Source organism: Carassius carassius, chromosome 45 (genome assembly GCF_963082965.1).
Source record: "Carassius carassius chromosome 45, fCarCar2.1, whole genome shotgun sequence".
Classification (NCBI taxonomy): Eukaryota; Metazoa; Chordata; class Actinopteri; order Cypriniformes; family Cyprinidae; genus Carassius; species Carassius carassius.
The window spans coordinates 13,889,664-13,906,469 of NC_081799.1; the positions used below are offsets into that span (position 1 = coordinate 13,889,664).

Here is a 16,806-nt window from a genome sequence, read left to right on the forward strand (position 1 = left end):
GCATTGTAACTATAGACAGCATGAATAAACAAACAAACAAACAAACAAACAAACAAACTAAATACTGGATATCCAAGGGGTAAAAATAAGCTTTTACAACTTAAATATATAATGTAAGAAATGTAGAGAGTTACACTTGTACCCAGACGCGCCTGTCAGATGTAGGCTACAACACAACTACAGAAGACCGTCAAATCCTCTGAGAACATCACCTGCGAAAGTGGGAATGCAAGGCTCCGTCCAATAGAATGAGCCTGTGGGCGTGTCCTTCTGCTGCCATCCATGCACAAGTTAAAACTGAGCTCGCGCTCACTCTGTGGGAATGCCGCGCAAGCATCCTGGCGCGTGTGTGGGATTTCTCAACTTTCTGTATTTGTCTCCTCTTCCCTCCTGGATATAAAGCAGAAGAGCGGAAAACCCCATCGAGCTCCATTTGGATATTTCATTTGCCCAAGAACCCCCTGTGGCTGTGTACACTGCGCGTTCAGCATGGGACTTCATAGATTTCTCATTCTCTTGCTTTCATTGACAGGTAGCTCTGCGCGAGGAGTTGAAACGCACGGATTGTCGTACGCTTACACGCCAGAGCTCTCCGAGGACGCGATACTGGTGGCAAATAACGGCATACACGTGCCTTTCGGGAGATCTGTTTACATCGATCCGATCAACGACTTGGTCATTGAAGTTCAGCCTGGAGACAGGTGCAGTATTACCGTTCTGGATAATGATCCGCTGTCTCAGAGACCGGGACATGTGTCTCCTAAAAAGTTCCCGTGTGAATTTGGTCCTAACGATGTGAGGTACTCTCATCTCGGTTCTAGGAGCCCTGCGAGTGACAGGGTGAAGCTGCAACTCAGGTATGACACTCAGACTGAAACTATTATCATCCCCTTTATGCTAGAGGTGGAGGTTGTTTTCACACAACTGGAGATTGTTACTAAGAACATGCCTCTTAATGTTGATAAACTGCAAGGGACTAGTAATCCAATCGGCAGAAAGGTTTTAGACTTCACCTATGATAAAACATCAGAACAATGTGAGGTAACGTCACTGGCAGCCAGCAGTGCGCTTCCTAGATATGGTAAAGTTGTTGATAAGAGCAAACTGGAGAAAATGATGGATTGTGATCTGTTTCTCAAATCAGATATCCGCTATGAGCATACATCTACCAACAAGTCCCCCAAAAAAGATTACATCCCAATGGTTGTGGAACTACGGAGCAAAGAAAATAATTTACTGAAACAAGAGTTTTTTCATGTGATGATTCGAATAAAAGAGGGTGAAGAAAACACTCCCCCCAAACCGAGTTTTGTGGCTATGATGATGATGGAAGTTGATCAGTTTGTTATGACGGCATTAACTCCTGATATGTTGGCGGCGGAGGATACACAATCCAATCCCGATGATCTAATTTTCAACATTACTTCTCCTCTGTCCTTTGAGGAGGGATATATTGTGAGTACAGATGATAGGAATTTACCTATCACATCCTTTTATCAAAGGGATCTCAAAGATTTGAAAATAGCTTACAAACCTCCCTCTTTGGACTCGGATACCGAGAGGATCTTTCAAATAGAGTTTGAGGTCATAGACACCGATGGTGGCATTTCAGATCCTTTTGCATTCATGATTGTTGTGAAGCCCATGAATACATTAGCACCAGTAGTCACTAAAAATACTGGCCAGCTTTTATATGAAGGCCAGTCTAGGTCTTTGTTTACTCAGAACAATTTAGAAATAAGTGATGAAGACAACCTGGACAGTGTGAGGATAAAGGTGGTTGATGGTCTGCGTCACGGTCACTTAACTGTTCTGGGCACCAACAGGAAGTATTTTACACCGGCTGATCTGGAGGTCGGCATTGTGGTTTACCAGCATGATGGCAGTGACACATACAGTGATAATATAATATTCAGAATGTCAGATGGCAAGAATGAAGTTGAGTTTTTGTTCCCCATCACAATTGTACCCACTGATGATGAGCCACCCATCATAAATGCAAACACTGGGCTGATTTTATTCAAAAATCAGATGGTGCCCATCTCACCGCTCATGCTCAGTGCAGCAGACATCGACTCTGAAGATTCAACCATTAAATTTACAATCCAGCCTCCATTTTCCGCTATTGGCGAGGTCGTGGTGAGGCAATCTGAAGCACCTGAGGACCCATCCTCCTGGAAATTTAATGCAGAAGATGGTGTGTATGAGAATGTAGTGACACAGTGGCTCCAGAAAGACATTACAGATGAAAAGCTCTTCTATAGGCACATAGGTCCACACATCACAGAGGCAGTTACTGATCAGTTCGTTTTTAGAGTACAAGATGATGCCGATCCTCCCAACCAATCTGGAGAGAATTCATTCGTTATTAAAATTTTACCTATTGATGATATTCCACCCGTGCTGTTCCCAGGCACTACTTTGCAGACGACAGTACATGAGTACCAGATGACTAATTTCAACAAGAATGTTCTTCGTTACACTGACTTGGATTCTGAAGACCGTGACCTGAAGTATACAGTAACTCAAGTGCCAACTGACACAGATGAGAATAATCCCATTAAATTTGGGTCTATTGTTTTGACTGACAGCCCCAATACTGACGTAACAGAATTTACCCAAGCGCAAATTAACCATCATAAGATTTCCTACAGCCCACCAGACCTTGAGCTTGGCATCACACCACATGTGGTGCAGTTCCATTTCACAGTAGAGGACACTGCTGGAAACAGTGCTAATGGAGTTTTTACAATTTTCCTGCAGCCTGTGAACAACAAACCCCCACAGATAACAAACACTGGATTCACAGTCCTTGAGAGAGGAGTGCATATCATCACGAGTGCTGAACTCGATGCAAATGACCTTGACACTGACAGTAAGCAAATTTCATTTACATTAAGTCAAACTCCACAGCACGGCCATGTTCAGCATACATTTACTGACTTAATAAAAGGAAATAGTTTCAATTTGATGGATATCTCTGATGGCAAAGTGTCATATATCCACAATGGAGATGAAACAACAAGTGACTCTTTTAAATTAGATGTTAGTGATGGTGTTCATGTTTTAACAATCACTGTGAAGGTAGGGGTAAAGCTTATTGATGATGAAACGCCAACTCTCAGCCTCCCAAAAGGCACCTTTGGCTCTCGCTTGGACGTGCTGGAAAATGGTGCCACAGAAATGACCACCAGTGTTATCCAGGGAAAAGATGAAGACACTGATGACCTGAGGTTGACATTCATTGTGGAAGAAGCCCCTAAATTTGGAGAAATTCTGGTGAGTGGAGTTTCCTCAAGCAGATTCACCCAAGCTGATATCATCAGTGGTCTGGTTGTGTATGCTCACACCAGCGGTGAGATTGGTCTCACTTCGATTGAAGACTTTTTCAACCTGACCCTCTCTGACATGTCTGATGAGTGGACTGTAGGTGGTAACCGAGTACATGGAGTCCGTGTTCACGTCACCATTCTGCCTGTAGATAACCAGATTCCAGTGGTCACAGTTGGCCCTACCTTTACTGTCTTTGAGGGGGATAAAAACACAATTGGTAGGCATCATATTAAGGTTGAGGATGCAGACACACTAATTGAGGATATCCTGTGCACCATCATTGTTCAGCCTACATCAGGATACGTGGAGAACATCTCTCCAGCACCAGGCTCTGAAAAGTCAAGGTTGGGAACGGCAGTAAGTGCTTTTACCATCAGAGATGTGAATGAAGGTCATATTCATTATGTCCAAAGCATACACAAAGGAGTCGAGCCAGTGGAGGACAGATTCACATTTAGATGTTCAGATGGTGTGAACTTCTCAGAGAGACAGTTCTTTCCAATTATAATTATTCCCACCAATGATGAAAAACCGGAGATCTTTATGCGAGAGTTTGTTGTAATGGAGGGCATGAATGTAATCATTGACACGCCACTCTTGAATGGAGTGGATGCTGATGTTCCTACAGAAAAATTGACGTTTATCATCACCAAACCCCCAAATCATGGGTTCATCCTCAATCAGCTTGCTAGTGGCTCTGTCCCAATCACAAATTTCACTGTGGAAAAAATCAAGGAAGCCTCTAGCATAATTTATGAACATGATGATTCTGAAACCACTGAAGACAAGTTTGATGTTCTTCTTACAGATGGGAAACATTCAGCTGAGGCCACCATCATGATCATGATTATCCCTGTGGATGATGAAACACCAAGGCTTGCTGTTAATGATGGGCTTGAAATCGAGATTGGTGAGACAAAACCGATAAACAGTAAAGTACTAAAAGCTACTGATCTGGACTCCGATGATGAGTCTCTTACTTTCATCATTCGCTATGGGCCCGGTCAGGGCTTCCTTCATAGAAAATCAGCAGGATATGTGAAGAAAAGATCTGCTGGTTCTCTAGAGAACATAACAGTTAGCATGAACTTTACACAAAACGAGGTGAACAAGGGTCTCATTTTGTACACTCACAATGGACAGGAAGGCATTCGAGACCTTATAAAGTTTGATGTTACAGATGGCATAAATCCTCTTATTGACAGATACTTCTATATTACTGTGGGCAGCATTGACATGGTGTTTCCTGATGTCATCAGCAAAGGGGTGTCTCTTAAAGAAGGTGGCAAAGTTACACTCACAACAAACCTCCTTAGCACTAGTGATCTCAATAGCCCTGATGAGAACTTAGTCTTCACCATCACAAGAGCCCCGGTGAGAGGGCATTTGGAAAACACGGATTCACCAGGCATGCCTATTGTGTCTTTTACCCAGTTACAGCTGGCTGGAAGCAAGATCTACTACATTCATACTGCCGATGATGAAGTCAAGATGGACAGCTTTGAGTTTGAGGTGACCGATGGCTACAACCCTGTGTTCCGCACGTTCCGTGTTTCAATTGTTGATGTTGACAATAAAAAGCCAGTACTGACCATTCATGACCTTCAAGTGACCGAGGGACAGACCAAACTCATTACGCCCTTTGAGTTGACCGTTGAGGACCAAGACACACCTGAGCACCTTCTCAAGTTTACAGTCACCCAGCTACCCATTCACGGAAAACTGCTCTTCAATAACAGTCGACAGGTGACTTCGTTCACAAAGCAGGACCTGAATGAGAATACGATCAGCTACAAGCATGATGGCACAGAGTCGGACAAGGACAGCTTTTCTTTTACAGTCACTGATGGCACTCATTCAGATTTTTTTGTCTTTCCTGATACCATTTTTGAGACCCAAAGGCCTCAGACCATGAAGATTACAATTGTGTCAGTGGACAACGGTGTGCCACAGATTGTGGTTAACAAAGGTGCACCAACTTTAAAAGTCTTGTCCGCAGGTCACTTAGGTTATCAGATCACAAGCACAGTCCTGAAGGCAGTGGACAGAGACAGCAGCCCAGAGGCTTTGGTTTTTCACATTACCACACAGCCAGAGCATGGCTACCTGATAAGCCTGGACAGAGGGAATGACTCAATCAGCATCTTCACACAAGGTAATGTATAATCAGAAATGTTCTTATCACCTTTGATCACATTTTTACATTTGTTTTGTTAGAACTGTGCAGTGTTATGCTCTGTAAAACCGTAATTTGAAGATATGCACTTCAGAATTGTCTCCTTAAGAAATGCTATGTACCCGTCATGTTCAGGACAGTTTCTCTGGTCTTATTAATGCTTGTAATAATGTAGGTTCCATCACAAAACAGACACTTTGCCCTTTGCCAAGAGCGCAGGCTGTAAGATGTGTCTGTCTTTTAGCCTTCGGCTTAAATTCTTGATTAGACAACTAGAGCGTTCACACATCTCCTTTCAATTATTAAGTTCTCATACTTTTGCCTTCTAAGTTCCTGTAGTTAGAAAGAAGTTACTAGTTACAGGCAAACCACATTTTAAAAAGAGATAGAGGTGAAGGGGTGTAATTTTTTTGCTGCTAACCATAACAAACAGACTTGCAATCTTTGGGGGTTTTAAGAATCTTGACTGGGTCATACGTACCAGCAGCATGAGTTTTGCGCTCATGCTTCATTGTTCAGATAAACAGCCCCGTCTATTACACACTCAAACTTAAATTTTCTGTTTTAATACTCAATGTCAGGATTCTTTGTTTTGTAATGTTTTTATAAGTTTACATACTCCTTGCAATATCTTAAAAAAAGTTTTTTTTTTTTTGAGAAATTATACATTAGATAATTTTTACAAATGTAATTTTATATATACAATTATAATTTTATAGAGCTAAACTACATAGGTTTTAAATTTGAATGAAAGATCTTGTAGAGTTTGTAAATCTGTAAACCGTTTTCAATTTTAAAAATATCCTTTTGTACATCCCTATTAGCCAGAATAAGAATTTTGTTCAGAAACAAACTGTATTAATCATCACAGGTTCATGGCTTCTAAAGTATTAATGCACTCATTCAAAAATGAGAGCCATAGTGAGAAGATGTGAAATCCATGTCAGGCTAACTTAGTCTGAAAGGTGTCCCAGACATTGGAAGAAGCAGAAGTGAGAGATGGGGAGAGAGGGAGAGATCTGGCAAACCTGACTTGACCTCATCAGTATGAGCAGTGAAGCAGAAGGGACAATCACTTCTCTTTATTTACTTTGCCCTTTCTCCATATTCTGCTACCGCTTGCTCTTTGGCATTTGCTAAATATTTTACGATGAGAGTGAGTGCTGGTGATGAAAGAAGACATTTTATTTTCAATATGAAAAGCGGTTTCATCCATGCATAAAGAATCACAGGTTTACATTTTTATGAGGCTTCTTCCACTGATATCAATAATTTAAAGAAGTGGGTCAGAGCAAGGGGAAGAGAGAGCCAGGTTGATCATGGTACACCGTAACCTAACCACTGTGTATCAATGCAGAAGTGGTTCAGGGGTCTAATTTGGGAGATGGGACAGACCAGATGTAGGGAAGTCTGGGTCTGTGTTTAAAATTCTTGTTCTCACCTGTCATTATGTAACAGCTTGTCACCTGTTTTGCTGATTGTTTTGTGACTCACTCCCTGCTGCTTTTGTGAAAATTCTCTCCTGGACTCAATAAAACCTAAAAATCCTTTTATCCACATGGGTTTTTTTTTTTTTTTTTTTTTTTTTTTTTTTGCAAAATCAAGCATGCTCTTTGAATTATAATGCAGATATTTTTAAGTTGATCGGCTTATAGAACAATTTGATCTTGAGGGTTTTACTCTAGGGTTTGTAGATCATCATAAATACAAACAAATTCATAAATTGCTTTGAAATATATTTACTTCTGAATGAATAATACATTTTTGCATCGCACAGTTTTATGTTACAGTTTTGTGTTTGTGTGTGTCCTCAGCTGACATAGATGATCTTAAGATCTGCTATATCCTGAAGGACGAGAACAATGCCACCAGTGACATCCTTAGTTTCACCGTGGAGGACAATGGTAAGGAAAATGGCATGAATTTTACAAGAAAACGAAACGTGCCCATTTTTCAGCCTTTTAATGGTTTGATTATGCGTTTAGGATTATTCATGAACACATTTAGCCATATAACGTGAGGAATAATACAGCACAAATCATTTGAATTCATGGATGATATAATGTCCTCTGATTTTAGGTGTCATTGCATATGAAATAGCCTTGGATGATTAATTGTGAACCCTTATACCAGAGGGGGATATATTTAGATATGTAGCATTTAATTAGCCCTTTTCTTTCCATGGTGAACTTTTCTGTGTGTACAAATTATTGCATGCTGTGCTACCTTTGACTGCAAAAAAAAATTTACAATTAAAATTAAAATGAGTTTAGTACATCAAAGAAAACTTAAAAGTGAGTTAGTGTGGGTTACAATGACCCTAAGAACATATTTCAACAGGGCAGGCTTAAATTTCTTGAAGCATAGATAATCATGTATAAATTAGGCTGAACGTATGATCCAGTCACTGTAGCTGGAAAAGCTTGCAGCTAAAGACCTTGTTGCGATTTAATGATGATTTGTGTTTTATTTGGAAAGCCAAATATGTGTAATATGGAGGATGTGGATTGACTGTGTTAGTGTCTCGGAAATGGACATTGTGGATTGAAGGGTCTGCATACATGCAACACAAAAGTATGTTTGGTATATAAAGCTAGAGGCAAGATGACACATAATTAGAGCCTGTAGCCATGAGTATAAGACACACCCCTTGTCAGGCTTACAATTACGTTGAGTATTAGAGGGTCTTTGGCATTGGAAAGAGTTGGGGAAAATACCAGCTCTGTAGGAAAACAGCTGGTTCAACTGCTGTATTGGTGCTTTATGTCTGTCTCATGCTTAAAATCACCAGCTTTGTCATGAAATAATCTGTCTTCGCATGAAACAAGATAACCATTAAAGTCTGCTAAGCACTTTCAAGTCAAGAGGCATTATGTTTTAAAGGATTGTGCAGTGGATGCAATTAGAGTTTTTTTTTAATACTGTTTTCACTGAATTAAGTGCACAACATGATAATGGGTCATTCCGTGTCAAGTCAACTAGAGGTCCCCTGCTCAAATTTTCGATTTTGCTAATATTTTTTCTTAAGACAGATAAAAATATTTTGTGATGAAAGCCAAATATTAAATGTCGTGGATAAATGTTTACTGAGTAGTCCACTATTTTGTAGAGTGGAGTCAAAATGGCAATTTTCACCAGAAATTCAGAGCCAAATTACAGTGGGTTAAAAATGGCTTTAGAAAGATGGCAGCATCATAATGTTACTTTTACACAGAGATTGGTAGGTCTGTTAGTAAAACCTGTTGACTTCAAAAATCTTTGTTGCATTATGTGCCAATGGTGACCATTCAAAAATGGGGAAACAGCACTTTTCAATTTTTTTATCTTCAAAGTTTATATGCCTGTTACTTAATATAAAAGATATAAAATATGTCTTAATGCCTCTTATATATATTGGGTCTTAACCACATCAACTCTGGGGACCCACCGGTGGGTCCAATATTGCATATGCCTAATTCTCAAAAAATCTAAATAACAGCTCAAGTGGTTAACAAACTTTCCTTTTTAAATGTCCATTTTCAAGGCATTATATAGCTGAGTTCTAGAGATATTGGAATTCCAATATGGCTCCAAGAGTAAATTGTTAAATTGTACACATTTCCAAATTCAATGATCAAAAACCAAAAGTGGGTCACTTTTCAAAAATATAATGCTGCTTTTCTTAAAAAAAAAAAAATGTCTGAAGAACAAATAATGTTGAAACTAGAAGTGGATCTGGTTTCATTCTGTCAAAACAACTGCATTGAACATACCTGTCTGAGTGCCATAAATATTTTTCTTTCCAAAGTTCAAGAAATATTAGAGATATTGCAATATGATTTTTTTATATTTTAGTTCTTAATAAACTTTTATTTTGGAATCTTAATTTTCAAGGACCCGTATCCTTCAGTCGTAAAGATGTGGGGTTGACATGGAATGACCCTAATTAATTTTGTCTTTTATTATTATTACATTTTATATATATTTTTTTTAATAAAAGCATTTATTTATTTAAAAATTCTATTCTTATTTCTATTTATATAAAAAAAATGTATTACAAAATAACACGTTCAGTTGACCGGACCAGTTTTTAGAATTGTTTTGGGGTTATGTTTCTATTTGTTTCTACTTTTTTCTCTTCCTCCTCCTCCCTCCCCCTTTGGTAGCGTTTGTCCCTCTGTCAGTCATCTCTCAATTCAGACAGAAAAGACTGAGGAGTAGCAACTCGTTGGTATGCAGCTGTGTTGGTGTCTGAGCCCTGAGCCCAGTGGGTCATTAACAGTTTTGTTTCTTTGCATTCCTGAGGATAGTTTCACTCCATACACTTCATTGGTTATGAAGGCATTCATTTTATTGGAAAGACCTCAAGCAGTAAGAGACTATCTGTATCTTTCTCATCTCATTTTACAGATGTTGTGTGCTAACAAAAAAGGGCTCGGCAGAGCTGTTTTTATCATGAGGTGCCTCAAGGCTTTCTCCTAGGACCCATTTTTTCCCCCACATTTGTGCAGTAATGTACAGCTTCAGCATGAAATTCAGTGATTACAGCCACTTTGCCACATTATGCCTGAAGAAGCTGAGCTAATTAGCCTATCTTAGTTTGTGCTTGTCCAAAGAGCCTGCCAACCACAGCTAACATCATAAACTCAATTTTACAGCCAATTTGTGTTAAACAGCTACATTTATTTAATGCAATATGTTAGACTGCGACTTAAGTATTTAGTACTAGTATTCCAAAGAGGTTTAATTAATTGTTTTGTTTTCCAAAATGTTCTTTCTCTGCATTCTCTATAATGATGATGAGGCTGTTTTTCAATGCAAAAAACTATTATCATGTTTTTTGCATGCAGTTGGACTATTTGAGTTCTGAAGATATTTCGGTGTACTTTTTCTGAATTTATAAATCAGCCACATTTTTGTTGGTAAACTGTCCATCAGAGTTTGGCCTAGATCATCTATTATTTGTTTATCTTTATCTTTGTCTGTCTCTTTTGCTCTATTCCAAAACCTAGCAAGCTGCCTCTGGAGACAACATTGTAAGGCATCAAAGGTGCACTGCCGATTCTAAAGCTGTTCCAAAATGTAGGCAACTTCATTATTCTGCCTCCTAAAGCCTCATTCACACAGACAGTGATTCAGTAGATGGAGGTCAGCAAGTTGGTTTATAACACAGTCTCTGAAATCATCATCTTTTATTGAAAATAAATAATATCCATTTGTTTTGTCACAACAAACTGTTGTCACTACACTGACTACAGTACTATTGACAAAATTAAAGGCGAACAAGGCAATTAATACATTTATTTTCATTTCATTCAATACCAAAACACATTAATAAACATAATATTTGTGCTATGTATTTTAATACCTAGAGAGTGCACCCTTTACCTTCATCTACTATTCCCTTCATTACTCCATTAACATAGTGCACTTAGGGGTGAATTAAAACAAGTGAACAAATTCAGACACTGAGTATGCCTGAAATGCTTTTAGACACCATTACAGGTGTACTGTAATTGATTTTGTACACAGAATATTTACAATGTTCAAGAACAGCTAGGATTCTGCCTTAGAAGGCAGTTGCCTATTGTATGTAGTCAGTGAGGCAGCTTACTATAGGTTTGAGAACAGACCTTGTTTTTTTTTTTATCTCATAAACACCCTTTGACTGGTACTAATAAATGCAGTTCTCCAGTTCTCTGAACTATTTTGCAACTTGCAGTTCCCAAACTTAACAGGTAAAAGAGGACAGATTTATCACTTACCCTTCCTCTGCAAAAGGTCATGATGGGTAGCACTTATTCTGAATCCTCTACACCTCTAACTACAATCATGTCTCAGAGGCAGAGATAGAAATATGACAGGAATGACTGCAGGGACACACAGAGGCTACAAAGATCAGATGGAAGCTTTATGTGATGCATCATAGCTCTGCAGTGGGACTTATAGATTATTTTAAACATTTGTTGACGTGAACTTACACCACTGTTCATTCTAAAGCAAAAATGCAATTATATATGTAAATATTGTTTTCTATATGCTGTTAAAAAGAAATCTTGGTTTATTTTCAACAGACCTGACCATCGACATCAGGTTGGGTACCAAAATGATTTTAAATGATTTTAAACCATTTTTATTTCCTGTAAAGCAATTTCAGAGAAATTTTCCTAAAACTCTGTTGTGTCTGGGTTAACAAAAAAAAAAAGCCATTGCTGTCTCTGTTTTCCCTGGTGTATACCTTGTATTGTGAAGGTTTTTTTTACTGGGGATTTGTTGAAAAGGATCCAGGGTGCTGTAGTAACAATACAGAACAATACTAATCATATTCATAGTTGTAGATAACCATATGTTTGTGCTGTTTATTTTCTTCTCCCATATCAAATTAACCAGAAATAACATTGCAATAGAACATTTTTGTAGCTCTGTTTCTAATTGTTTGCTAGACATAAGATTGTGTATTCACATTTGGATTAGCAAGAGCTAGCATTGAATTTCCCCTGAAAGCTTCATCTCTTCAGACTAAACCAAAGGTGGGAAGTTTTGTTTGGTTTAGAGGGTTGCGCAGGTATTTAGGGTCAGTTCAGATGTGGATTTTCTGGGTTAACCTTAGACCTGCATGGCTGACTGTTTAAGTGACAAGACCACACCTACAGGTATTCCTGGTTAAACATTTCAAAGTGCCGCTGATCGAGTGGACAGGTGATGGACCAATAAGAGGTTTGCGACTGCTATCTTCAGTCAGTCTGCTGACAGTTAAAGGATCTGCTTTTCATTGCAGGTCATTGGTGAAAAAGAGGCACAGAAGAAAGTAATTGAGGGCATACAGGCAAATTGTGATCTTCGTTGAAGATAACTTCCTGTGTTTTGTGAGGTTGTGGACCTCTTGTTTAAATCTTTGTTGCATGACTACATGTCCTTGTTGAATTGTTTCCAAGTTCTGCTAGCCTAGCTCAGCTTTTTCAATCCAATCAGGAAACAGTAAAGCAGACAGCCAAGACTTTGTGGCTGTAGCCAAGAAAAGCCCATTGAGCTAGACGAGGAGAGGCTAGAAGAACCATGAAATGAACAGCAAGCTGCTGTTCTTCACTCAAGATCTAGAATCAGTGGTGCTTTTTCAGGGATACCTACTGTATGGGGGGGGCATAAACTGACACAACTCCATTGATATCCAAGTAATCCATCCTGGAAAATCAATCTAGAAACATGAGTGTGTGCAACATGCATAATAGTTTTGATAAACAGGCCTCAAAGTAGCACTTATTTATGACTTGTGTTTAACTAAGTTTTGAGAGTGTGGCGCTCCTGAGGGTTTGTTGCTGTTGATGCTGTTGGCACTTGGCACAGAATTAATAAAAAGAAGGAATTGTGCTTTATTGCATGTAATACTCTACCCTTCTCATTCATTCTCATATTCAGATTTATTTTCCAGCCCTGATAGTATTAGACCCTCATGAATCACTATAGTAGTTGTAAGTACCCTCAGGGGTCATCTCCATTTGACTTCTGTCAGACTCTCTATCCAGTCACTCAGGAGGATTGAGAGCATATCTGATGAATTATTTGTGAGCTCTATTTTTAGATGCTGTTAAGAAGTTCTTCAAAGTTTCTGGATAGAGCAAAGCTGCTCATGCACCAGACACTGATGAGCTTTTAATGAGTTATTCTGAGTGAATGTCAGCTGTTGTGTTGTCATGTCTTTCTAGGAAACTCTGTCTGAACTAGCGGCTCTGAAATGCTACTGTTTAATAAACTCATTAAGGGCTTTTTGTGTGAGAAGCTTTGTGGAGACTGCAGGGGTTGGACAAATCCACTGGGCTTCAAAGCAACTGTCAATATTTTTTTTTCAGAGGCAAAGCTAATGAGAGTATCTTATTGTTCAGCTTGACAACAGAACAAATAGAACTGATTTTTAAACTCACATGTGTGATGCTGTCCTTTCTGACTAAATAGCTTGTTTCTCTTTTCTTCTAGTTTATTTGAATCCTTTGTTTACCTCATTTTCACTGGCCTTTTTAGGCAAGAATCAATAATACTGTTTCTCAAAACCTCCAAATATTACACTCATTTATGCTAGAGACAAGGATGTGACACCTTTATATACTGTATATATATATATATATATATATATATATATATATATATATATATATATATAGCATTTTTTAACCTCATCTACTTGTTATTAACATCCATTTTAGCTAAATATACAAAATAGTTTTGTGACGTTGTGACAGGTTTTTCACTGGCAAACACCACTGATGTTCTTTAAATAAATGTAAAAATCCATTTTGATATTGTTTGTCTTTGGGGTAACTGATGGTGTTACGTTTGTTCGGCTCATTGACCTGAATGAACACCTCTGAACACAGAGAAGAGTGAAGTCCCTGAGCTGAGAGCTTTTTCTTTATTCGTAAATGGATTTTGGCGACATTTAAACCACACCCTATCTATCTCTTCTTTCTTAAACTGATAGAACCTGACAGGATGAAAGAAAAAGTGTTATTGCTGCTTGGATAATGCGCTGCATTAATACCCTGCCATTGACTGCAGAAATGATAGGAGAAATGCTTTAAGCTTGCTTATATCCACTCAAAGAGGTATAATAAAACATAAAACCATAGATCAAATCAAATATATGTGATTATAGTATCTTTGTTTTTGCATATAGATGTGGCTGTTGCCTTTCTGATTTATAAAATGTATATTTCGTTTTAAATTATATTTCTATTTACTACAGATTTCTTATCTGCAGACCACATCTATACACAAATAATTATGTGGACCACTATGATAATTCAGTGGACCATGTGGCTTATGCTGCTAATCTTCATGAAATGTCAAATACTGTATAATCACTTCAGCATGTGAAATGGTTTATTTTCTTTCATTCTGAATTTGTATATGCTCCATATCATCTAATGGATGGTAATCACCTAATATCGCATTAAAAATACAGGGGCATTGGCAACATGTCAATTTTCTTCAGTCTTGACATCTATCAGGCAAGGTTAGAAAGTGAGATATTAGGAGCCCGGGGGTTAGCTTGAGGAAATCAAGTGAAACAAGCAAAGAAAAGCCATGAATATACATGTTCTAGCTTGTTGAGAAATTGGGAATTAGTCTCTGATGTTTTGCGTGCAGACTACGAGACATGGCGTGAATCTAGATTAGAGATGCAGTTGGTCCATAGACATGTGTGCACAAAATGATACATTCACGACTACTTTTGCTAGAGATTTAATCATAGGCTCCGTAATGCATGAAGTCCATGTTTTTTGGTATATTCTTTCATTGTTTAATCTATTAGAGGTGTAGAATGCCTTTGAAAGCATCTCTGTAAGCTCAGTTTGGTTGGGGCAGTCATTGCCATGGTAATCATTCAGTATCATGGAATAAATTGATATTTATTAACTAAACAAAAGGTGCATTTACATGGAGCATTGTAATCGGTTTAAAAGTCCAATCCGAATGAAAATGCTCCGTATAAACACTGCCTATTATTTATTACGGATTCATAATAAAAAAACTTGTTTGGAAATGTTATGTGTGATCGCTCATTGCGAGCACTTTCCGTGTGCAATGCTCCTTTGATTCATTGTTCATCAACACTTTGTGAGATATTCTGTATTTGTTCTATTTAAGTACAGTAAAACTTTTTTATCATCAGAATACAATTCATTTCAGAGCTGCATTACAGAGGGTCGTAGGCTACGGTTATTTCATCCCTTAATGCTATTACATTAAGAAATTAGGGCGATATGATGATATAATTATCAGTTGGCCGTAATGATTTCTGCGAGTGTGTATGTGATCGTGTTCTGCCCACATGACTGAGCGCTTGAATGAATGCTAGGGATTCAAATATTAGTCTGTTTATTCCAAGCAAGTGCAAGCAGTAATTAAAATATTAATGCAAATACGTGAGTTTTTTCCTCTTGTGATTTGTAGTTGATGTCATTGTAGGCTACTTCGCATGTCCCAAAATCAAAAACACAGGCACGTGTAAACACCATATCGGATTAGAGAGTCTCATGTAAACAGTCCACCGAATCTTTCAATCGGAATGACAAAAAAGTGTACATGTAAACGTGGCTAATGATGGTTATTAAGGAACATCTGGCTGATAGAAATAATCAGTCAAGTAATCAGTCAATAAGTCAGCATGCACAAGTTATAAATATTTCATCATGTCCATTCTGCAATGAACTACATTCTTTCTTACATATTACACACATATTTCTTACACACATACATATATATATATGTATGTGTGTGTGTGTCCTTGTAGCGTAAACTAGTTAATTGTGCTGTATGCTATAAAGCCTGATAAGATTAATTATATGTATGTAGCATTTTGAGAAAGTTATTTCCCATAAACCCTTTAAGTAAACAACTGGTGGTGTGTACATTATGATGTAAATTATCACTAATTAATCCCTTCTGAGTCGATTATATGAGGATCATTTTCATAATGTTTTAGCATGTGTATGCAGAACTCCGCAGAAAAGCTCTGCAGATTCATAATGACTTAAAGTTTTGCACATCTCCACTCCGTGGATATTTTTTAATATTTAAACAAATATTTTATAGAATGCTGCAGGAATGAATCCTGTAACCTATGAGTTTGCATTTTTATACTTCAGGTTCCATCGTGGGTTTTTTGAATGGGTTTGTGGTTGAATGCCTGATAAGAGCATATTTTCATGTTTTATTTAATGACAAAGTAGTAATACCTCTTTTTTAAGTTAACTAGTGGCAAAACGGGACTACAGAGTTTGCCTGGGTCATTAAAGTCATCACACCAAACAGAAAAGCAAATTTTCTCACTAGTCTGCTTTTACAGCCTCATTGTGTTTATACTTGCGCTATTCTAACTCAAATTTTCCAATTTGTTGCATTCATATAAAGACTGAGAGAGTTGATAGTGGTGACGTTAAAGTCATGCAACCATAGTGTAGTTCATATAAATATAAACATAACATATTGTTTCCTATATATATGCATGCATGTGTGTATTTATAAATATGCATAATAAATATACACAGTACACATGCATATATTATGTAAACAAAAACTTTTTTTTTTGGAAGCGATTAGTTGGGATTAATCATTTAGTCTTCAAAATTCATAAAAGTTTGTGAAGATTATCATGATGTGAAAAAATGTTAGAATCATAAACTTCTGTAGGTCATAGAAACCTATTTTCTCCAGTAATCAAAAAGCCAGTGGAAAAATCCTTTTGGTTTTTTGTCAAACGAAGCAGGGAGATGCAAACTTCTTGGTTGGCCTAGAAAAAGACATTGTTACTACAGTGCTCT

At 37.8% G+C, this 16,806-nt stretch overlaps 1 protein-coding gene across 2 annotated transcripts in view; it reads left to right on the forward strand.

The window, feature by feature from the left end:
• Positions 1-330: 330 nt before the first annotated feature.
• The window catches only part of frem2a (FRAS1 related extracellular matrix 2a), a 56,655-nt gene continuing 40,179 nt past the window's right edge, over positions 331-16,806 (forward strand). For both annotated transcript variants that reach the window (XM_059539652.1, XM_059539653.1), the window contains exons 1-2: positions 331-5,488; positions 7,324-7,413. In XM_059539652.1, the coding sequence (XP_059395635.1) occupies positions 490-5,488; positions 7,324-7,413 (5,089 nt within the window). In that variant the 5' untranslated portion in view covers positions 331-489. The remainder of the gene's footprint in view (positions 5,489-7,323; positions 7,414-16,806) is intronic.